At 34.5% G+C, this 25241-nt stretch overlaps 1 protein-coding gene and 1 long non-coding RNA gene across 2 annotated transcripts; one reads left to right on the forward strand and one right to left on the reverse strand.

Annotated features, from left to right (window-relative positions):
- Positions 1–9079: 9079 nt before the first annotated feature.
- LOC148766964 (homeobox protein knotted-1-like LET12) lies at positions 9080–13462 on the reverse strand. Its single transcript, XM_088825879.1, has 4 exons — positions 13439–13462; positions 12896–12967; positions 9366–9486; positions 9080–9285 (listed from the first exon to the last, which is right to left on the reverse strand). Exons 2-4 carry the CDS (start codon positions 12896–12898, stop codon positions 9080–9082), a joined length of 330 nt encoding a protein of 109 aa, XP_088682005.1. The 5' UTR covers positions 12899–12967; positions 13439–13462.
- A 5886-nt stretch (positions 13463–19348) lies between these two features.
- Positions 19349–20264, forward strand: LOC148766965 (uncharacterized). The gene is made up of 4 exons (XR_016034287.1): positions 19349–19552; positions 19639–19844; positions 19921–19987; positions 20102–20264. It is a non-coding gene; the product is annotated as an uncharacterized LOC148766965 (long non-coding RNA).
- Positions 20265–25241: the final 4977 nt, after the last annotated feature.

Consider the following 25241-nt stretch of genomic DNA (forward strand, 5'->3'; position numbering starts at 1 on the left):
TTAAATATCCGCCTCTTTTAGGGTTTGCTTCTCACACTTTATTCTTTCTCTTCTTTTCTTCCGCCGTTCCTTTTCTATTTTCTTGTTTTTCTCTGTATTCACTATTCACCATGGGCAAGAATCGATCTGCTGAGGGCTCCAAGAAACGACGCCACACTCCATCTGCCTCGCCTGCTGAGAAGAAGTCCAGAAAATCTTCAAAGAAAGTCCGCCCTACTGTTGTGGAAATCTCTCCTGTTCCCGTCACCACAGATCTGGACCCCGTCCCTTCTCCTGTGGCTTCACCATCACCAAGTCTCAAGACAAGTGATGTGCCTGACCCTGTCGACACCGGCGTGGCTGTTCTTGACGGTGATAGCCTCTCTGGAACTCCACAATATGATCTGCCCTCAGATCCAGAGGTTGCCCCCCGCAGTGTTGAGTTTCCTGTTCAACTCCGCCGCTCCAATCGAAAACACGAAGGCCCATCTGCCTCCTCTCCTGCCTCCGTGTCTGAAGGTCAACAATCCTCTTCTTCTGAGCCTATTCCTGAGGATGACCCTTTGCGTTCTGAATCCTCTGATTCATCTGTGGGCTCTCAACTCTCTGCTGGTAACTGTTTCTCTCCTCTCTTCTATTCCGCTCTTGCTAAAGAAAATTGGGATAGTATGAGTAAGCGTGCCTGCTCTCCTGAGCGTGTTTTGTCTAGGTCTGTCTTACCTTTGTCTGGGATTTTCCGTCTTCTAAAAACTCAAGGGTTGCTTGGCACTATTGTGAGTGCACAACCTTTTGAACGATCTGTTATTGTTCTATGCCAATCTTTCTGATCGCTTTTCTGTTGTGGGGTCTCGTGGGTATGGGAAAGTGTATGTGAGGGGGTCTTTCTATTCTGTGACACCTGCCTTGATTAATGAGTTTTATAAATGTCCAAACGAGGTTTCTTCCAAACCCTCTGTTTCCAAAGACACCCTGGCCTCTGTCCTCACTGCCAAAGTTCTGAAAAAATGGCCTGGTCCAAAGTCGGCTTTTCATGTGTCTAAGCTGACTCAGCTGTACTCAGTCCTCTTTAAAATAGGCATTTCCAACTGGTTTCCCACTACTCACAATGCTACTCTCAATCCCACCCAAGCTGAGTTTTTATGGTGCATCACTCACGACTTCAAGATCAATATTGGTGAATTAATTTTCACTCAGATTGGTGCCTTAGCCAATTCCCGCACCGAGCGTGAGCATCTGCCGTTTCCTTCTCTGATCTACCAGCTTCTTATCAAACAAGGCCTGCCCACTCGTGATGCCACTCTACTGGACCCTCCTGGCCGTCCAATCACTATCCACGGTAAGGTCCTTTCTGAACATTTTGCTGATCTGCCTCCTGTCGATCCTACTGTTGTTCAGACGGTCCCACGTGTGAAGAAGGCTCCTATAGTGGCTGCCTCTGTTCCCATTGTAGCTGCCTCTATTCCGCCGCCAGTTGATGTGGTCACCAAGGATGAGCTCACTCGTTTTCAGGAGTCTATCCAGGCTCAGCTAGCTCAAGGGTTTGCCTCTATTCAAGATCAGCTGCTTAGGACTTTGGCACATTCTGGTCAGAAAGGGGGAGTAGCAACAACTCCAACTCCTGCGGCTTCCACCAAGACCAAAGATAAAGGCAAAAAGCAGGCATCCCTCCTCACTCCTCCACAGCCCAGCTCTCGTGATGATGATGATTTGTTCTCTGGCTTTAGTTACTAAAGCAGAGAATTGTGTTTCTCGTTTTTATGTTTTTTTTCTTAAAAACTATCTGCTATTACTTTTGGTCTGTAATAGCTTAGTATTGTTTTCTTTTTGCATCTCTGACTCTATGTGTTATCTCTTTATGTGTTATCTCTTTATCTGCATTGATAACTGTTTTTGAGTTAATTTTGGAGTGATTATATATCTCTCTCTTATTTGTCTCACTGCAGGAAATACTTAAGTAGCACTGCTATTGTGCTAACAGTATGTGATATTATGTGCTAACAGTCTGTGATGCAGGGGGAGTGCTAACAGTCTGTGATGCAGGGGGAGTTCTCGGTAAACATGGGTTCTGACCAAATCTATGCCAAAGGGGGAGATTGTTGGCACCGGATTTCCACGAAGGAAGAAATCCGCCTCACTTGGGAAGTAAAGATTGGCTAAAGATTTGTTCCCATGTTTATTTTGGAAATTTAGAGTCCTACCTTTGTAATACTTTAGGACTTAGATTTATTTCCTAGTACTTTATTCTTGTTAGGAATCTTTTATGGTTATCTAGATTAGAACTAGATATTGACTAGGATTCTGTTTCCTAGTTATTCGATTCCTTTGGAAGACAGGTCTTTGGAGGCCCATCTCACGCCTATATAAGGCTCCTCACCTCACAAAGACCGTGACACTTTTTTGGGAGAAAAATCACTCCGTTGCTTTGATGAATCGCTGAAACGTTCTGCTGAACAGAACTGTGCCATCGTTGGATGTGTCAACATATACAGATTGGCTGTATAGATCTCTTGGGAGATCAACCGCGTCACTGAAGGGAGTTCAGGCCACAAAGGAGTTCTAGGCACGCGGTGTGGAGCTGCTGTTGGAAGAAACACGAAGTTCGAGTTGTGTACAAGAACGGCATATTACATAAAGAGGGAGTCTTTAGTGTTTTTAATAAGTCCTATTAATGTACACTGTAAATCTGAACTAGTGAAATCGTGTTTGCAGGTCCACGTGGATGTAGGGCACAATTGTGTCTGAACCACATTAATTCTTGTGTTTTGTTTATTTACTTTAAGTAGAGTATAACTGTGACAACACAAGATTTATAGTTGTAACTGAATACTGTTTCTACAACTTAACTGTTACAACTTAGATCAACTGATTTCTATAGGCATATAAATCAACAGGGTCAATTTGTAATTTCTGGAAATCCACCTCCCTGGCTGAAATAGTTTTTAAAATTGAAGAAACAACCCTATCTTTACTCCATCTTCCCAGCCGCTCCACCCAAATTGCAAATTTAACCCCAAAGTGGATATCTCTTGCAATATCCGAAATATTCGCCACCAACGCAGTATGCTTCTACTCCTCCGCGATTATATCAACTATAATCGCGTGTGATTCATTTACGAAAATTCGTAATGCCGAGTTTAAATTTTTATGATTTAGAACTCAAATCTTACAATTCAATTCGTTCATACCTAAGTCGATTCAAAAGTAAAAGTAAATCTTAAATATCAACAAAACGATTACATTTTACGATTTAAGATTTAACAACTTTAATTTATTATATTTTTTTTAATAAACTTATGATAACTACTGATTTAGGCCATGTATTATATACCCTTTTTAATATCAGTTCTTCAACTGGAAATGCCCCCCAAGTGGAGGTCAATATGTAATTTCCGAAAATCCACCTCTCTGGCTAAAACAATTATGAAAATAGCATAATTACCCCTATACTTACTCCATCTTCCTAGCCGCTCCACCCAAATTGCAAATTTGACCCCTAAGTGGATTTCTCTTTCACCATCCAAAATATCCGCCACATTTATGAAAATTTGTAATACCGAGCACAAAATCTTATGATTTACGATTCAAATCTTACGATTCAATTCAGTCATATCTGTGTCGATTGAAATGTTAAAATATATCTTAAATATCACTTAATCGGTCAAATTTTACGATTTTTAATCCCTATATTATTATACTTTTTTAATATTGTTCCTTAAACCAGAAATGCACCCCAGTGGGGGTCAATTTGTCATTTCTGGAAATTTACCTCGCTGACTAACACAGTTTTAAAAATTGCAGAATCACCCCTATACTTACTCCATCTTCCCACCCGCTCCACCCAAATTGCAAATTTAACCCCAAAGTGTATCTCTCTTGCAATATCCGACACCAACCCAGTATGCTTTGACTCCTCCTCATCTATAATCGTGTGTGACTTATTTACGAAAATTCGCAATACCAAGTTTAAAATCTTATAATTTAAGATTCAATTCGTTCATACCCAAGTCGATTCAAAAGTTAAAATAAATCTTAAATATCAACAAAACAATAAAATTTTACAATTTACGATTTAAGAAAACTTTAGTTTATTATATTATTTATAATAAACTTGCGATAATTACAGTTTTGGTCCCTATATTATGTACAGTTTTTAATATCGGTCCTTAAATCGGAAATGCCCCCAAGTGGAGCTCAATTTGTAATTTCCGAAAATCCACCTCTTTGGCTGAAACAGTTCTGAAAATTACAAAAGCACGCCTATACTTACTCCATCTTCCTAGCCGTTCCACCCAAATTGCAAATTTGACCGCAAAGTGGATCTCTCTTTCATTATCCAAAATATCCGCCACAATTACGAAAATTAGCAATATCGAGCACAAAATCTTATGATTTACGATTCAAATCTTACGATTTAATTCAGTCATATCTGTGTCGATTGAAATGTTAAAATAAATCTTCTATATCAATTAATCGGTCAAATTTTACGATTTTTGATCCTTATTTTATTATACTTTTTTTTTTTTGTTATTTTGTTCCTTAAACCAGAAATGCACCCTAGTGGGGGTCAATTCGTAATTTCTGGAAATCCACCTTACCGACTTAAACAGTTTTGAAAATTGCAGAATCACCTGTATACTTGCTCCATCTTCCCACCAGCTCCACCCAAAATTGCAAATTTTAACCCCAATGTGGATCTCTCTTGCAATATCCGAAATATCCGACACCAACGCAATATGCTTTGACTCCTCCTCATCTATAATCGCGTGTGACTCATTTATGAAAATTCGCAATACCAAGTTTAAAATCTTATGATTTAAGATTCAATTCGTTCATACCTAAGTCGATTCAAATGTTAGAATAAATATTAAATATCAACAAAACAATCAAATTTTACAATTTACGATTTAAGAAAACTTTAGTTTATTATATTATTTATATCATTGGCGAAAATTCGCATTACCGAGTTTAGAATCTTATGGTTTACGATTCAAATCTTATGATTCAATCCATTTATACCTAAGTCGATTCAAAAGTTAAAATAAATCTTAATTGTCAACAAGACGATCAAATTGTACAATTTACAATTGAAGACAACTTTAATTTATTATATTATTTATAATAAAATTGCGATAATTACAGATTTGGTTCATATATTATAGATGAATTTTAATTTTGGTCTTTCAACCGGAAGTGCCCCCAAGTGGAGGTCAATTTGTAATTTCCGAAAATCCACCTCCCTTGTTGAAATAGTTGTGAAGATTGCACAATCAACCCTATACTTACTCTATCTACCTAAATGATCCACCCAAATTGCAAATTTGACCCTAAAAAGTGGATATCTCTCTCACTATCCAAAATATCCGCCACATTTACGAAAATTCGCAATAACGAGCATACAATCTTATGATTTACGATTCACATCTTACGATTCAATTCATTCTTATCTATGTCGATTCAAATGTTAAAATAAATCTTAAATATAAACTAATGGATCAAATTTTACGATTTTTGGTCCATATATTGCATACATTTTTTTTTATTTGGTCCTTAAACAAGAAATGTACCCCAAGTGGGGGTCAATTTGTAATTTCTGGAAATCCACTTCCTTGACTGAATCAGTTTTGAAAATTGTAGAATCACCGTTATATATACTTACTCCATCTTCCTAGTCGTTCCACCCAAATAGCAAATTTAACACCAAAGTCGATCTCTCTTGCAATATCCGAAATATCCGCCTCCAACGCAGTATGCTTCGACTCCTCAACTAATATCGCGTGTCACTCATTTACGAAAATTCGCAAAGCCGAGTTTAAAATCTTATGATTCACGATTCAATTCTTACGAATCAATTATTCATGCCTAAGTCAATTCAAATGTTAAAATAAATCTTAAATATCGACAAAACGATCAAATTTTACGATTTACGATTTAAGAAAACAATAATTTATTATATTATTTATAATTAACGTGATATAATTACTATTTTGGTCCCTAACCCAAATTGCAAATTTGACCCCAAAGTGGATCTCTCTTTAAATATCCAAAATATCCGCCACATTTATTATCACAAGTTTATCATAAATAATATAATAACTTAAAGTTTTCCTAAATCGTTAATCGTAAAATTTGATCGATTTGTTGATATTTAAGAAAACAAATCCACCTCCCCGTCCGACAAAGTTTTGAAAATTGCATAATCACCTCTATACTTACTCCATCTTCCCAGCCGCGCTACCCAAATTGCAAATTTAACTCCAAAGTGGATCTCTCTTGCAATATTTGAAACATCCGCCACCAACGCAGTATGCTTCGACTCCTCAGCTATAATCGTGTGTGACTCATTTACGAAAATTCGCAATACCGAATTTTAAATCTTATGATTTACGATTCAAATCTTACGATTCAATTCATTCATACCTAAGTCGATTCAAAAGTTAAAATAAATCTTAAATATCAACAAATTTTACGATTTACGATTTAGGAAAACTTTAATTTATTATATTATTTATAATAAACTTGTGATAATTACAGTTTTTGTCTCTATATTATATACCATTTTTAATTTAATAATACACCATTTTTCTATTTAGTCCTTAAACCGGAAATGCCCCCAAGTGGGGGTCAATCTGTGATTTCTGGAAATCCATCTCCCTGACTGAAACAGTTTGAAAATTGCAGAATTACCCCTATACTTACTCCATCTTCCTAGTCGCACTACCCAAATTGCAAATTTGTCCCCAAATTAGATCTCTCTTGCAATATTCGAAATATATGTCACCAACGCAGTATCCATTGACTCCTCCTCAGTTATAATCGTGTGTGACTCGTTTACGAAAATTCGCAATACCGAGTATACAATCAAATGATTTACGATTCAAAACTTGATTCAATTCATTCATGCCTAAGTCGATTCAAAAGTTAAAATAAGTCTTAAATATCAGCAAATGGATCAAATTTGACGATTTAGGAAAACTTTAATTCATTATATAATTTATAATAAACTTGTGATAATTACGGTTTTTGTCCCCATGTTATATACAATTTTTAATTTTGGTCCTTAAACCGGAAATGCCCCCAAGTGGAGGTCAATTTGTAATTTCTGAAAATCCACCTCCCTGGCTCAAACAGTTCTGAAAATTGCAGAATCACCCTTATACTTACTCCATCTTCCTACCCGCTCTTTCAATATTCAAAATACCCGTCTCATTTACGAGAATTTTCAATACCTAGCATAAAAACTTATGATATACGATTTAAATCTTACGATTCAATTCATTCATATCTATGTGATTCAAATGTTAAAATAAATCTTAACAAATCAATCAAATTTTACGCTATATATATATACATATATATATATATATATATATATATATATATATATATATATATATATATATATATATATATATATATATATATATATATATATATATAATTTTGTCCCTTAAACCAGAAATGCCCCAAGTGGGGGTTAATTTGTAATTTCTAAAAATGCATCTCCCTTACTGAAACAGTTTTGAAAATTACAGAATCACCCTATTTACTCTATCTTCCCAGCCGCTCCACCCAATTTGCAAATTTAACTCCAAAGCGGATCTCTCTTGAAATATCCGAAATATCCACCACCAACGCAGTATGCTTCTACCACTCCTCCGCTATAATTGTGTGTGACTCATTTACGAAAATTCGCAATTCCGAGTTTAAAATCTTATGATTTACGATTCAAATCTTACAATTCAAATCTTTCATACCTAAGTCGATTCAAAGTTCAAAAAATCTTAAATATCAACAAATCGATCAAATGTTACGATTTACGATTTATGAAAAATTTAATTTATTATATTATTTATAATAAACTTGTGATAATTACATTTTGTCCCTATATTATATACCATTTTTAATTTTGGTCCTTAAACCGGAAATGCCCCCCAAGTGGAGGTCAATTTGTAATTTCAAAAAATCCACCTACCTGGCTCAAACAGTTTTGAAAACTGCAGAATCACCCTTATACGTACTCCATCTTCCTATCCGCTCCACCCAAATTGCAAATTTAACCCCAAAGTTGATCTCTCTTTCAATATCAAAAATATCCGCTACATTTACGAGAATTTGCAATACCGAGCATAAATCCTTATGATTTACGATTCAAATCTTACGATTCAATTCATTCATATATATGTCGATTCAAATGTTAAATAAATCTTAAATATCAACAAATCGATCAATTTTTACGATTTTTGTTCACTATATTATATACCTATTTCGCATCGCACGCGCCGTCATTCAGATAGCCTTTAACAGAAGGAAGAACAATTAACTCCTGATTAATCAGCTTTCGTTAACACAGAAACGAGTTTGTATTTTGTGACAATCATTTGTGCACCAGCAAATTCCCTTGTTTCTAAGGGAGTTGGACCCCACAACACCCTCTGTACAGCTTCAAATGGTCACTTCCCATCGCCACATTTGACACAAATTTTACCTAATCGTAAAAGAAAGATAAAAAAATGCAGCCTAAAAATCGATATATGAAAGTATGTCGAAAATACATAATACGATAAGTTCTTGTATTCCCTCGAGGCACCCGGCACCGCGCATTGCGCGGTGCTCTACACTAGTATATATATATATATATATATATATATATATATATATATATATATATATATATATATATATATATATATATATATATATATATATATATATATATATATATCCTCGAATGGAAGAAGTCATAGTAAGACAAATTTTACACAAAACAGACAAAAAAAACTGTTGCCTCAACCCATACAAACTACAAATAAAATAAAATTATTAAAAAAAAAACCCTACTAATTGGATCTTGCTCATATACTCATGTTGACATTTAATTAACACCAGAATTAAAAATATTACAGTAGCTTTTGATATGTTTTCAAGTTGTCCAAATCATATATTAAGTCCCTTTAAATTGGCTTCTAACTAAATATTCTTACTCAACAAAGCCCCCAGCCAATTTTAAGGACTACCTTAAAAGCAGCTAACACTGACAATCTTCTATCTCGTTGTCCCATTCTTCACCCGTATATTCGATCGAATCCGACACCCTTTTTCTTCAAAGACCTCTCGGTTTAAGCTCGTGTTTGAGTTCTAGCCTGACTCGTTCCATCAAAGACCTCTCGGTTTCAGTGGGTACTAAGGGACCAAATCCCATGTTGTCTCCTCCGTCGAGACTTTCATCGAACAGGTTCGTTTCACTGTCTGCTTGGTCCTCGTCATCATCGGACATCGTTGCGCCTGTACCTTCACCCGGTGCTACACCTGTCAAGAATTGTCCGAAAAAATATTTAGACAAATGGGTCGACAAATTCTTGCTCGAATAATAAATAATAATATTTAACCTGTTAAGCTTTGTAACGATTGCTCGAGCTCCCAACAAGCCATGACTGCTTCCATTGCATGAACTCGGACGTGTTGTTGCAGTTGTTCTTTGAACGAGGACAGTAATAAAACATAATGCGTCTGCGTCAGACAAGAACTTCTAAAAACAACCAAAAAACGAGCCGTAAGTGGGGCTACTACATCAAGAAAGAGTTTCTTGAAAGCACTACAAAAAAAAAAAAAAAATTGGGAGTTCATTATTAGTGTACCGATAAACAACACAATTCCTAAATTTGATGGGATAAACAGATATACCGTCCCGTAACAGATTCGATTTGCCAACTATTTGTCTTGGTTTGATTTCGATTATGTTATCATCCTCTGTCCTAACTTATTCTCTCCTATCCTCATTCGATGAATTCCGATTAGTCGTTGATATTTGTATTCCCACTCTAAATCCAAACAGTGACCTCACTTAAGCGCATAAATCGGCAAAATTCAGATTTTTTACGAGAACCGCTATATTAATCGGACAAGTTGCAAGCAAGTTAATTGAAATTAGGGTCTATTAGATATAACCCCCTTAAACATTCAAATAATAGGGGTAGACCCAAATTTATATTTGCCATTTTGATAACAACCCAAATGATGCTGCTCAGGTAGTCGAAGGGATCGCTCCACTCGTTAACCTACAAAACAGTTGAAAACACTAGGTGACACGCCGGGGGTGGCCCGGCGATTGTCCTCCGACGCTCAAGTCAGAAAACTATCACAATATAAGCAAATAATATTAATTAATTGCCTAAATAGTGCTTACCTTGTTATGTGTATGATAACACATATTTATAGTTATAGGTGTAGTTTGATGTGGTTTTCTTGTTAAAAACCAATGTGGGACAAGTTGAATGTAATTAAGAATGTTAATTGGATTTTTCCTCTAGATGGGCCAATTTGAGCATCTTGGGCCTAAATCCAATTATACACATCATCAAACTTTTTCTAATTACATAATTACCCTCAATCAAATCCCACAAAACCCGTTACTTTACCTTTTGAAATAAAATCAAATCCCTTCCTATTTTTCCGTTAAATCACTATCATCCCAAACCCCACTATCGAATAAACTGCAAAAACTCCCAAAACAACTTCCCGGTGCGGCCGATTGAAAGGGGAAGACGTCTGCACTGCCGTGAAACGACGATTTTCGTGCACTCCGAGCAAGCTGCCGTAGGTACGTCGTCGCCACTCGTTGAATCGCTATCATCCATCGATTTGTTGATATGTTTTGGCTAAATCGACTATCACGTTTGTGTATTTGCAGATCTGTTATAATCGCATACCGCATTCGAGCACTAAATCAGTGATATTGCAACAATTGATGGGCAGGACATCCACCAGAAGTGATATCGTCGTTGGCCGCCGCCGTCGCCGTCGCCGTCACTGCTCCAATCTAGGGTTACTCGAATATAGGATTACTCAAATCTAGGGTTTTGATAATTCTTCGGCCCATAGTTGATTAACGAGATGCATAGTCGAATTACATCTGTATTAATATACTATCCCATATCATTTAGTAGACTATCCCACTGATATAATTTTACTATGGATCTCGTTAATCGACTATGGGCCGAAGAATCATCAAAACCCTAGATTTGAGAAGTGACGGCGGCGGATTTGTGTTTTAAAATTAATAGACTATCTCATATCTTTTAATAGACTATCCCATGTATCTAATTCGACTATGGGTTTAGTTAAATGACTATTGGAAAAAATAATAATATATATGGAAACTGAATAATATGTTTGTTTGAAATACTAATCAATCAGGGTAATTTTCCTTATTATATGAAAACGATTAGGGTAAATAATGATATATATGAAAAAATAATAATATATATGGAAACTGAATAATATGTTTGTTTGAAATACTAATCAATTAGGCTAATTTTCCTTATATCATGTATTAGACTATCTTATTCATCTAATTCGACTATGGATCTCGTTAATCGACTATGGATTCCGTATTATTCAACCACATAGTATATTAATAATTTCAATATAGTACATTGATCTGCTATGATAGTATATTACGATTATAGTAGTGATATGAATTGTGTTACAAACAATATACCACTGAAATGACAAGAACATTGAGAACAACACCAACGTAAAGTATTCCAACATAACCAATAAAATAGTACATTAATAATCTCATAATTTCAATCTAGGGTTTTGATAAAATACATAAAACACATCATAACACAATAAAATCAATATGTCGAGTTAAAAAACTCTAGTACATTAATAATCTCATAATAGTATAATAAAATGATAATGGTAGTATCATACGATATTCATAATAGTATACTACTGTATTACAACGGTTTAAAACTTAATCGAAGTTACCGAGCCATTACATCGTAAACACCTCTTTATAGCAACCAACCCACCAAACCTCAACAAAATACTTACGAAATTCGCCATCGAAAAAACCTAAAATCATGAAACAAAATAAAAAATGCAGAATACTAAAAAATGATTAAATAGACTGCAAATACATTTGAATGACAATACATTAATATCATCAAAAATAAACTTAAAATGCAAAATCCATACGCTAATTTAAAAAAGACTACGAACTATATTTTAATGTACTACCCAGCACACTTAAATCGGCTATTATAAACAAATAAACCAACTATCGATCGGGATAAAAAACATGAACTCGACCACAGCGGACAATTATTCCGATTATTGCATAAACCAACTACGAAGCTCATATAAAACAACTCTGGTCCGATCTGCGTGAAGCATCCTCTTCTAACTCTGTCAATCCTCTTCCAAACAAACATCATCCGCCAAAAATAACGATGTATATATGACGACGTAATTTTGTTAAAAAACGTTCTACTTCATAGAATCAAGTATCAACACAACCCTTAAAATTTCTAACCACCGTAATCGACAATCCTAGACATTGAGCGAAAAATAAAAACGAATAACGCATTCATACCCGGTTAACAACGTCCAACAACGAAAGCTCAAATTCGATCCTATTTCAACGACGGTGCAGAAATCTTCAAAGATGATAAAGAACCGCTGGAACGCTGAAGAGAACCTTCGAAAAATATTGTACACGATTTGATATAACGGCCAATGATCTCACGTAATTTTATTCCGTGATTTTAGGCAACGTATCAGCAAATCTCAAATCACGTAGTAAAGGAAATAAATGCCTTTTAAAAAATAAAACAGGGGTATTAAAGGAAAATTATATAATATATTTGCCAAGTTGGCAAAATTGGATCTATCTCAAAAAGGGGAAAAAAAATTGGATCCACCTCATTAGAAAATATGAACAAGGGGTTATCCCTAATAAACCCTTGAAATTAAACAAAACATCATTCAACACCAGAATTCGAGCACTAATTAATTACCATCATTAATTGATTTCATCTTGATATATGGAAATTAAATTCCAATATTTTTTGAACTACAGAGTAACAAATATTAATTCGAGATTAAAAAAATATTAGGTTTGGTGTAGTACCATGAAATGGTCGAGGTCTTTATCGTCGAGGGGGTGTTGACCTTGTCCGAGAACGGAGTACTTAGCCACCACCTTGTCACGGACTTGTTCCCTCAACAAAGAACCGTACGGCCTTAGCTCCTTCTCGCCCCTCGCGATAGCTAAGTCAGCCTCTCCCGAATTGTGTTGCGAATACTTAAGTGATGGAAAACGAAGAAAGAAAGTAAGAAGACAAGAGAGTTGGTAGAAGAATACTTTATTGTTGGATTTCTTGAATATGTGTTGGATGATTACAAATGAGGTCCCTACCTCTATTTATACAAGACCACCTCATCAATGGACGGTGGAGATCGATATGATCTAACGGTTGGGAGTGAAACAATCCCTTAAATGTCTCTACCTACCACCACCTACCTCTACCTACCAAAAATGGCTCTACCTACCACTATACAATTGGGCCAACTTGGGCCTAACCCTACTTGGGCTAATTCTTGGATTTTTTAACATCCCCAACTCAAGGGAAATCGGCAAGGGGTTGGGTCAAAACTCGCGGGCCGTGACAACCTGCTGCGACTGCGCCAGCTGGGCGTCAATGTTGGAATTATTTCAATAATTATGTGGGCTCACATATGTGACGTAAATGTGTATGGCTATCTAAAAGAAAGTCCAAATTAATTATGATCTAATAAAGATTATTGGGTTGGACTTATGGGTATTAAACTATAATTATGGGCCTAATGTGTAGAGACAATTAGGGCTTAGTTGTGATTTATTGATGGGGCTGAATCACAATTATAATATAACTAGACTCTACAGTTATATAAAGGGTCGTGGTCCCCAAAGAAACGCAACTATTCCGTCTCTTCTAAAATCCATCGTTAGAGAGAAAAATATGATAAGTCATTGTTCTTCACTAAGGTATATTTAGGAGAAACATTAAGTGCTGCAATATGTTATGTTTTAAAAGGGGAAATTTAAAATATTTTAAGGATGTTGAGTTTGAGGGGATAAATTTAGATTATAGACATTGTCTTTAAAGATAAGTCAATTCGATTCCTAATACTGCTTTTGACAATGTACATGTCTTTATACTTGTCATTGTTTGAAAAGTAGATTTGGAGATTTGATAAGACAATGTTGAACAATTCCCAAATCAAGTCTTGATAATTGTTACTTAAAGAGCAAACTCAACAACCTTAAAATAATAAAGCATTAAAGATGAGTTGAAATTTAGAATGACAAGACATTAAGATCTTATCAAATTGCCATAAGATGTGAATTTGGTTACAAATAATTGAGACCAAATATAATTCAAATGGGCAATATTGGAAGATATATGGTACGTTTAGTCATTAAATATTTCACTCATATCGACTCTATTAAGAGATTTATGGACACAAGAAATATGTTTCTCAAATAGTAATAATTTTGGAACAATAAAGTGTAACCATAAAATTTTAAAGATTTGAAGGATATTGATTGCAAACTAAAGTAGTCCATTAATGAAATTAAAATTTCCGTTAATGATGTTACAATCCTAAGCTAATTATCTCATATGTAGTTTGAGATAAATAAAGTTAATGATTATACATGCTCAAGGATCAGTGGGAGATAATCTCACAACAAAGGAGACTTGTTTAGTCTCAATTCAATGCCCAATAAATATTTTAAATAAAAGAATGTACGCATTTGGTTAAGGTGTGCATAAAGATAGGCAGATATCTGAATAACCCTATGAAGTGGATCATTTAGCAAAGCAGCCAAATGGGTTATACAGTAATTATAGGGAATGTAAGTTATATACATATGCTCATTTATCAAAATCAGATATTTTGGGAGATCGGTGGTTTATTCATGATTTTGATTTTTATGATGCGTATAAAGTATAGATCCATTTTGGTTAATGTAAACCTAAGTGATTGAGCTATTTTGACATGGGTGTTCAACAAACACGTTAAGCTCTTTTCACGATGGTTGAGAATTTATGGTAATTTTTTGCATCTTATTTTAGAATATAGCTATAAACTTTTGTCACTAGGCTGCACATTTTGTTTTGTATTAAAGTTAAATGATGACAATATTTAACAGCTATAATTTTGAACAACAAGAAGAGCTTGTAAAGTTCTTAGTTGTGAAGGGTACAGAGTGAACAATACATAGAGCATTTTAAGATAAACTCCACAAATGCGGATCCGCTTACTAAAGGATTGACACACAAGGTATTTCATGAGCATTGCTCATGTAGGTGTTATATCATTTAAGGATATTATGGTTCAGTGGGAGTTTCTATGTATGTGTATATATGAATACATTTTGGTAGCTCTATGATATGTTTGGACACAAAGTTGTGTATTTAGTTTTCTGCAGAAACAAAGTATTTGGTTGCGCTTTGTACAATTATGTTAAGGTTTGGTATCAATATAGTTTAAAGTAGGACCAGTTGGAAATAGGCATGTTAAGATCACATTATATGTAATTTCCATGCTACACACCATAATTTGATCTATGTCGTTTGGCTATATTGGTATACGTGATTACTGTTGGGTTTAGACACGATCAATGTGACGAAAGCCTCTTTAGTCCTTTATTATATGGTAAATGGACGAGATTGTAAGGAATGCCTTTTTATATGATAGCAATATTTGAGCTCATAAGGTGTACACATTTATAAGGTATATAGCATATGTGGCCCAAGTGGGAGATTGTTGGAATTATTTTGAATAATTATGTGGGCTCACATATGTGACATAAATGTGTATGGCTATCTAAAAGAAAGTCCAAATTAATTGTGATCTAATAAAGATTATTGGGTTGGACTTATGGGTATTAAACTATAATTATGGGCCTAATGTGTAGAGACAATTAGGGCTTAGTTGTGATTTATTGATGGGGTTGAATCACAATTATAATATAACTGGACTCTACAGTTATATAAAGGGTCGTGGTCCCCAAAGAAACGCAACCATTCGGTCTCTTCTAAAATCCATCGTTAGAGAGAAAAATAAGGAACTGCGGATTCTTTGGAAGACCTATCCCAAATCCATCGTTAGAGAGTTATTGAGTGAGTTTATATATTCGTGTTGATTGAGTGAGTAATATATTTTTATCTCCTCTCCACTACTCCTCCTCTCTATTTTAAGTTATTCCGCTGCGTGTTTTCACTCTATATTATTAAACCGATCCAACACAAAGCAGTTCATTTGACTACCTTTTATTGCTTTCATATCTTCATGTTTATCATGCAATTGTAGGTAGAGTACGAGCTTTCAAGAGGTGTTAGTGTGAGAAGCAAGCTGAACATGGAGGATGAGTATGTTCTGATTCTCAATTAGTTACTTTTTATATATCTATACTACTTATAAAAGTGGGAATAGTAGGGTGGTTTCTTCCATTTTTTGGTTGTCCTAAAAATACCCTCCAAAACAACCAATAGCTTAAGGACACATCAAGGGTAAAAATAAACATCGACTTTTTTATCGAGGAAATATAATATTTAAATTTTAAATATATTACATCGACTTTTTAATTGATTAAATTTATAGCATCATTATTCGATTATTTTTATCCAATAAAAAGAGATATATTAAGGGTATTATTATATTTTAAATGATACTATAAATACAAATTATTATTATACAGACATGAATAAAAGTAACCGACTTTGTTTAGGAATTAATAAGAATTTGGACAGTCAGCAAATAAATATATAAAAAGGAGAATGATGCAACATTATTTCCTCTTGCTCCATTCGTTTATATTCAGTTGATATAATAATAATTATTAAACTATTGTATTTAGATCTCCGCTCGCTAATTGATAAATATCTTCATGCATGTTAAAGTAGAACATATAATTTCATCTTCTATAATCATCTAATGTAAGTTTGGACAAATGTATCTCATTCAAAAAGTTATTTTACATCATCGATATGCACTATCACTTTCTACTAGACTTTTCTAAATTATATACTGCATTTGGTCGAATGGATTAAATTTAGTTGAAGATTATAAATAGAACGTTGGGATGATAATAAATTTCATACTGTAAGTTGGATTCGACTTTTAATTTCTATTTTGCTACCATTTATATTACTGGTTTCTGATGTTGCTGGGCACATGAATTTTGAATTCCATAGTCTATTTTAAAATAAAAGACTTGGATATAATAAATTGCATTATGCAAGTTGAATTTGACTTTTAATTTCTATGTTGCTACTATCTACAGTACTTGTTTAATCTCTTTAGGTTATTTTATTGGCATCAACTTCCCTATAATTTTTTTTAGTTTTATAAAAGTGAGAATATCGAGAGGGGGTTCTTCTATTTTTTATGGACAAAATACCCTTTGGAATTAAGTTTGTAAAATAATTCGGTAAATACAAACCAATTAGCAAATATAAATTAATTAGCTAGCATGAACATGAATATATATAGTAACCGACAGGATGGTGTTTTGTTTGATTCAAGGGTACAAAAAGAACACCTTTCACTTAGAGAGAATTTCATAAAACTACCATTTAAGTGGCTACCTAAGAGCGTATATAGGGGAAGAAGAAGGTCCTATAGGACTAATTGAAATTTCATGTAAATAGGGACATAAAAAAATATTGCGTAAACAAATTAAAAATCTTCACGTGACTACCATTCAAGAAGGTCTTATAGGATTGAGTGAAATTCTTACATTGAGTCAATAATTGAAGGCTCAGTTCAATTACTACTTGCATTTAATCATACTTTCATAATCTTTTTTTTTTTTTTGGGTAATTATTTTTGAAGTAGACTCATCTAATTATTTATTCATAAAATTAATTTTCTATTAGTTAAAGAAAAACTTGAAAAAAATATTTACAGTCCATGTAGTGAAGGAATTTCAATAAAGACTAATAAGTAATACCATCTCAATTGTAAATGTATGTCTAATATAAGTTCATTTTGTTATTGTTGTAATATACGCGTATATGCATTTGAAGTGTATTCATAACGATTTTTGCACAGAGAGGGTATAATCGATTTTCTCTCTAATTGTTTCTAATTTAGTCTTCAGATAAATCACCATGTTAAATAAAAACAAAATATAAATATAAATAATTGATCGCATAAAATTATTTTCACTAAATAATGCAAATCGATAAAATAAATGACAATGCTAGAATTTGCAAATAGGAGTGTCAACAAAAGTTGTTTACTTCGAAGAGGAAGAATAATAAATATTACAATAATATATAACTTTATGTTACGAAGAGAAATCACTTATGCAAATTCAAGAAAAAATATGAAGATTTGTTTTATTTATTTTTCTTTGGAACTATGTGCCAACTCAAGATCAAGCAAAATAATGTAACACCAAAATTTACATTCAAAAAATAAATTTGAAATTGTACAATTTTTAATTATATATATATATAGTGTTGTGGACTAAGCTTCAGTATTTATATTTTTATTAAAAACACGAACTACAGTACAACTTTTACATGTTCCAGTTTTAGGTGGAGAAGGTTTGCTTTATTTCAGTGATTAAATCTAAGAAGTATACACTTATAATTTCTCGGGCATTAAGATTTCTGAAGGTGGGAATGATATGGGCCACAATATGGCTTCCTATTAAATACTAAATTTACTCCCACCACAATATCCTGCGTTTAATAATTAATCTCTTACTAAGTTTTTCATGCCTTTTCATTTTGAGTTAATGTTTGTGTAGACATGTAAATTTAATATAATTTATATTATATTAAATTGAATCCCAAGATTATAATTTATCTTGAAAAATAAGTCATGGAGATAATTATCAATTAATTATTGACCAATAGGATTGTTTCTTCTCTTCCAAGTTATAAGAGATAAATATTAATTTAAAGAGAGCCAATCAAATCGCGCCACGTCATCAAGAAGACTTCATGTAGGACTCTTATTCTACCACTATAAATAGGGACCCTCCCTACACAATTCAAGACACAACTCAAGAAGAAGAAAAACCGTAGGAGAAAATTCTCTCAACAATATTCAAGTCGTTCTTCATCAATCAAGTCGTTCTTCATCAAATTCAAGGCGTTCTTCATCAAATCGAGAGCGTTCTTCAACAAATCAAGATCGAAGAAAGATTGAAGGGTCAAATTCATCAAGAACTTCAAGATCTTCAAGTCAAAACCCGTCAAAGTTCAGCGTTTCGATCCGAGATTCAAGCCGCAAGACCCTCGGAAGACGTTATTCAAATCCAAATCAAATCCGGAGAAGACCAAGTCAACGACCCGTCTCCGAAATTCAAAGTCAAACACATATCGTTCTAGAGAGAAGAATCAGAGGATTAAATTAGAGTTTGTAACCCGCAATATTTTATTTTAATTCAATAAATTATTTTTGTGCAAGTTTTTCTTGTTTGTCTAAATCGCAGATAAGAATTTGTTGTTACAGTTTGTCAACGACTGCCTTTCTAACCAGAATCCGTATTTGGAAGTTATGAACCCTGTAAACTGTTGTAACTTTTTTCTTTCTTTCTTTTGGTTTGTAGCTTCAACGTGGGAGATTAGTAATTTAAGCAAACCTTCCTCGTTAAGTAGTCCCAAATGTCTAGTCACGCAAACTCTAGAGATAAACCTCAAAGGATGGTTTAATTGGAGGAACAAGCACTGCCAGAAGTTCGAAAATACTGTTCCATATGCATTGCTCAGTCAAGTATCAGGTTTGTTAAAAAATTAGACCTATTTTACACAATGAGAAAGTAATGATCTACAGTAATGATGTTCACATGCTACATGATTTGTCCAGGGCTGAAGGAATACGTTGCAGCAAATCCTGCAATTACGTCCGAGTCTTCAACCACAATTGTCCAATCAAATGCATCCGATCATTCTGGGCCAATCAGTGAATTTTAGGATGCAGAACCAGCAGAAGAGTTCTACGATGCAATTGCTGATGATTCATCCTCATCTTCAGAAGATGAAGATAGTGAGAATGGAAAAGAAGTTCCTAAGGTTTACGCTCATTGTCTGAGTTATTTACTTCTAAAATTATGCACGACTTTTTGTTAACTTTTGTTTTATTCGTCAGGAAAAGAAGATGAAGCTGAAGAATATATCATGGGCCATAGCAAGTTTAACACTAAAACGCACTTCAGGTACTTTTCTCTCCAGTTCTCTCATTTTGAAGGCAGCTATATTTATCTCTGTTAGTTAAGAATCCTTTAGATTATTCTAAAAAGATTCTTTTTATTCATCTGATACAACACCAGACTCGAATGAGTTAGATACAAACATACCTCCTATAAATCTCGATTTGAGTCAGTTTAATGGGTCCATGAGGAGAGCAATGGATGAAGCTGATAAGAATTGCTGGTCGTCTCCGGAGGGTTCTGGATTCATGATTAGAGGGAAGACATACCTGAGAGATAGCATGAAGGTACGTTTATAAGAGGCAATTTTATTTTTTATTTTTTAATTTTTTAAACGCTGTAGTTCTGTTATCCTGCATCAAATTTTAGAAATAAGTGATTCTTGTTTTTCAATCCACTTTCTGAATAAATTTCAATAATTCTGGGTTTCCACTCTAGTCGAGAGTTCCATTATTACTTGAGTTCCAAACTCTAAGTAAGCAATCTAATTTGATCAAAATATTGTATTACTTGATCCCTTTTCAGGTCAAAGGTGGAGAACCTCTTCTCAAACTCATAGCAGTTGACTGGTTCAAGGTGGAAGAATGTGTCTCAAAGGTTGCATTGCATCCTAAAAACCTTGTTCAGGTAATGCTAGTACGACTTTGCAACGTTTGATGCGACCACAAAATCCTATCATTATCCAATATTCCTCTACAATATGTTCTTTGCTACAAACAATTCGTAATCTTTGGTTGAATGACGGATGGGTTTCGTGAACACTATCACGTAGCCATAGATGATATTTTCTAATTGGTTTGACTGCGTCTATATACTATAGCGTTTTCTCTCTAATGTCATTTCTAATTGCAGAGTGCCGCAGGAAAAAAAGCTTCCGTTCATCCTTGTCATCAATCTTGAGGTTTGCATGTGATTATTACAGCTCCCCGTTTTGAGTATCATGAGGAATTTGACATAATTATGCTTGATATTCAGAATCCATTTATTTATTTTTTGTGGTTTACTTCAGCGAAATGATCATCTCGAAACCACAAAAGAAATTCTTGAGTACCGTAGTAACTGACTTAGCCACTGTGTTTCACATTAGGACCATAAAATAAGCCTGCAAATGTTTGTTCCAAAAAATTGAAACGTGGCAACACTGTGCTACTGGGCTTTGTGACTAAACACATTCGTTGCTACTGTTAAGTGTATATTTTTACACTTTATCGTATCTTTTTATTTGATCTTTTGGTGTGTTTTAACGATAATTGGTGCTTAAAAAGTTGATTTATTGTATTTTAGGTACAAATTGAAGAATTGGAAAAGTATGGGGTCGAAACTGCAATTTTGGCGAAAATATGGGTCAAAAGTGAAAATATCAAAATTCTGAAGATTTAAGCTCGGACCCCCGTCCCAGTTTTAGTGCAAATTGTGGGACCGCCGTCCGAGACTCCGAAGCTGCGCGGTAAAGGGATTTTAATTGCACAAGGAAACTGCCTTATTCCCCAAGTTCTTCACCCTATATAAGACCAAGCCAAGCACACAATTGGGGATCAATCTTTTTACGCAAATTCAAGAGCAAAAAAGATCAACGAAGATTCAAGCATAGTTTTTCTTATTTAATTTATTTATTTTAATTTATTTATTTTAATTTATTTATCATAAGAATTACGAGTAGCTAAGTCTTTATTTCTAGGATTTTATTTGGAACCCTATGTGGGATTTATGAACCCAATTCTATGATTTTATGCAAGTTTTAATTCCGGATTATTTCCTCTACTTGTTTTATTAAGTGCATGAACTTGATCAACTTATGTGCTTTTATGTTATTGTTAATCGCATGAATCGGAAGATCGGGTTAATAATTAGAACTGTGGTAGAAGAGCCTTTGTGGTATTAACATAGGAATATAGTTAATCTCTTAGGTAGCCATTATTGAGATTTGTGCTTAATGCTGTGTTCTAGAATTAATTGCATAGGAATATAGTAATTGAATCTAGAGTATTAGAATCGTAATACACGCGAAAGCGGGTTATGATTATTTTAGCATCTCAGGTTAATAATCCGGGTTAATTGATTGCATAATTGAAGGAATTGGGGGAATAATAATCACATAGGGGGAAGAATAAAATCCTAGGTTCGTTTACTCTGATAAATCTTCGTGTTTAATTTGCTTTCTTGCTTCGTCGTTTTAATTTGCTTTTTAATTTAATTTAGTTAATTCTCTCTAAAATTCGACTGTGTAGGGTGGGCTTGATAACAATTGGTAGAATTTAGCGTCTAGGATTAGATAATTAAATATTCCCTGTGGGTTCGATATCCGGACTTTTAGTCCCACTATATTACTTGTACGATACGTGCACTTGCGTGTAGGTTTTCGGCCAACAAGTTTTTGGCGCCGTTGCCGGGGAATATTTTAATTATTTATTTTATTCTAGCTCTAAATTTGAACAATTTTCACGATTCACCCAAATTATTTTTTTTTTAATATATTTTTTTTTCTTTGGTTACATGTCAGGTTACAATTCAAACGGGATACGAATGGCTTCCGTCTGGCGAATACCTCCAAAATACCTATGATATGCCGTCACTTTGTTCAATATGTGGTGGAGATCATTACACTAACCAATGTTGGTATGCACTGAAAGCGAATAATTTCATAGATAACACCAACGGCGGTTATTGGAATACATACACCAACACGCCACGAGAACCCAATGTTCAGGAGTGTTATTTGAACTCCGTCCTTGAAGAATTTATGAAATCCACTCAAGCATCTATCCGAAGATTGGAAATAATGTTGGAAGAGATGAAGCTCAAGAGATCTCTTGAACATATTTCAGACAATATCGAGAATGGTTGCAACAAAGAAAATCCGTCTGAAACTTGTGATGAGAAAAATCCTTTAGACCTAGAAAATAGTGTCGATGAGAGGGAAAAAGATATTACAAAGACACTTGAAGATGATGAATCAGACAATGAAATCGAGCTCAACTCCAAAGATGTCTCGGAACAAGAGAAGAAGGAGATGGATGTGGTTAGTGCAAATATTCAAATTGAGGATATTATTGTTGTTCATGACGTGGCTTTGAAGGCATCAATAGAGGTTGATGAGAAGACGAATGTGTTTGAAGTTGAGGTTATACGCGGACGTGAGATTTTTGTGTACCGATTTGAGGGAGCGGGTGATGAAGATCCCATCTTGGCTTCGTACCGATTGATTACAACTAAGAAAGACTACAAGCTAAGGTGGACCCTGACATATTGCAATCCTATCCTTGTATCGGTTGCAATTGAAGTGAAAAAGCTCATGGATGGATGCACAATCTACAAGGCTTTGGATTGGACATAAAAATTTCAACAAGCAAAGTCCGGCTGAAGACTTTAAACTTAGCGCTTCTCGGGAGGCAACCCGAGCTTTATGTTTTCGTAGTTTTCTTTAATTTTTCGTTTCGTTTTTATCGTCATAGGCATGCATTCTAATTAGTTTATTTGAATTTTAATTTTCAGGGTCGAAAACATAGTCAGGAGGTCCAGACGGCCGTCCGAAATCGCAGGCAAAATCCCAGACGGCCGTCCGGGAAACAGAAAGCTCCAAACGGCATCACTGCCTGTGGGACGGCCGTCCTAAAATAAGGCACAAACATGGGACGGCCGTCCCGTGAACAGTGGGGAAACAGAAGATGTCGGACGGCCGTCCGAAAATCAGCACAAAAACCGGGACGGCCGTCCGACTATTTTTTGGGGCGTTTTAACTTTAAAAAATTAGATTTTCTCCCCAATTATTTCCTAAACCCTCCTCTTTCCTTCTCTCAAACTCCCACACACAAATGGAAGCTAGAGAATCGAACCAAATTCTTCAAAATCTACTCTTTCAAGGCAGGCCCACAAAGTGTTCGACAATTTGCTCCAACCAAATTTTGAGTTTGATTGTCAACCAATTCTCACCGAATCTATTCCAACCTCTCTCTCAACTATGTCATCCAACAAACAAGGCCGCACGAGCGAAGCATCATCTTCCAAAGGGAAGGGAAAGGGAAAGAAAAGTACCACCGCCCAATGAGGACGAGTGTGAGAGAGCGAGGGAGGAGCACCCCGATCACATCGACTCCGACTAAATCAGGTGTTTTCTATCCTTAAACTTTGTGCTAAATTCGTTGAGGGCAACGAAAATTTTAAGTTTGGGGGTGATAAACATGTTATTTTTGTGCTTATTTGTTTTAGTTTGCATGCATTAGGTTTTATTCGTTTTTATTGTTTTTTCTCGTTTTTCCGGAATATAAAAAAAAAATGCTTGAGTCGAATGCATCTATGATTTATGATGATGAGAGATGATCAATGTTTGATGATGAAATTGCTTGTTTTATGTGATAAGGATTTGATGTTTGTTTAGCTTTCGATTCAAAGGAACTTAGAAGCGAATTATTGCTAGGAATCACATTTTGTGCATTGCTTTGGTTGAATGTTTTGTATTTTAAATTTGGAATTAATTTGTGCTAGATCATGCGATGTTCGGTTTTAGAACTCACCTTAGGAAATTTATGATACGAAGTATTGAGTAGTGAGTGATTTGAGATATGATTTGGGCCTTCTTTGAACCGTTTGAGCCTTTCAAGCCGACATTTTTATCGAAATTATATTTAGAACCTTGTTTTGAGCCTCGGAGAAAAGGTGTTCTTTCTTTTAGCCAATGTGTAAGGTAGAATAGGTGGAGATTCTTGAAAATTACCCCTTGGAGTTCGGTCGAAAAATTTTATAAGGTCCTTCTTCTTCTTTGAAAAAAAAAAGGAAAAAAAAAAGAAAAGAAAAAAAAAGAGATAAATATATATGCTTCTATATATATATATTATAAAAAAAAAAGAAAAAAAAAACAGAAAAAAAAAAAAAAAAAAAAAAGAAGAAGAAGAAGAGACTAAGGGAGAAATAAGGACTAGTTGTTGAATTATGTTTGAAAACTCGACCCATTGCCTCAAAAGCAAAAGTGGAGACTTTTGAACTCTTAAGAATCGAGTTTATTAAAGTCCTTAGAGGTGAATTCATTGTTTCAAACGCCTATCTTTCAAATTTTGGCGTAATCACCTAAATTCAAGAAGAATAGCCACACATACCCATATTTCCTACCTCGAACCAAAGAGCCTAACAATTGAAAGCCACAAAGCCCCAATGATCCCAATAGCTTAATGTTCGATATTAGTAGAGTAGAATAATTTGGTGAGTATTTGGAGTCAAGCATATGCATGTAAGTATAAATTCTTTCTATCTTTAATTTGCAAATATT

Source organism: Erythranthe guttata, chromosome 11, assembly GCF_056151865.1.
Source record: "Erythranthe guttata isolate IM_541 chromosome 11, IM_541, whole genome shotgun sequence".
In the NCBI taxonomy this organism is placed as follows: Eukaryota; Viridiplantae; Streptophyta; class Magnoliopsida; order Lamiales; family Phrymaceae; genus Erythranthe; species Erythranthe guttata.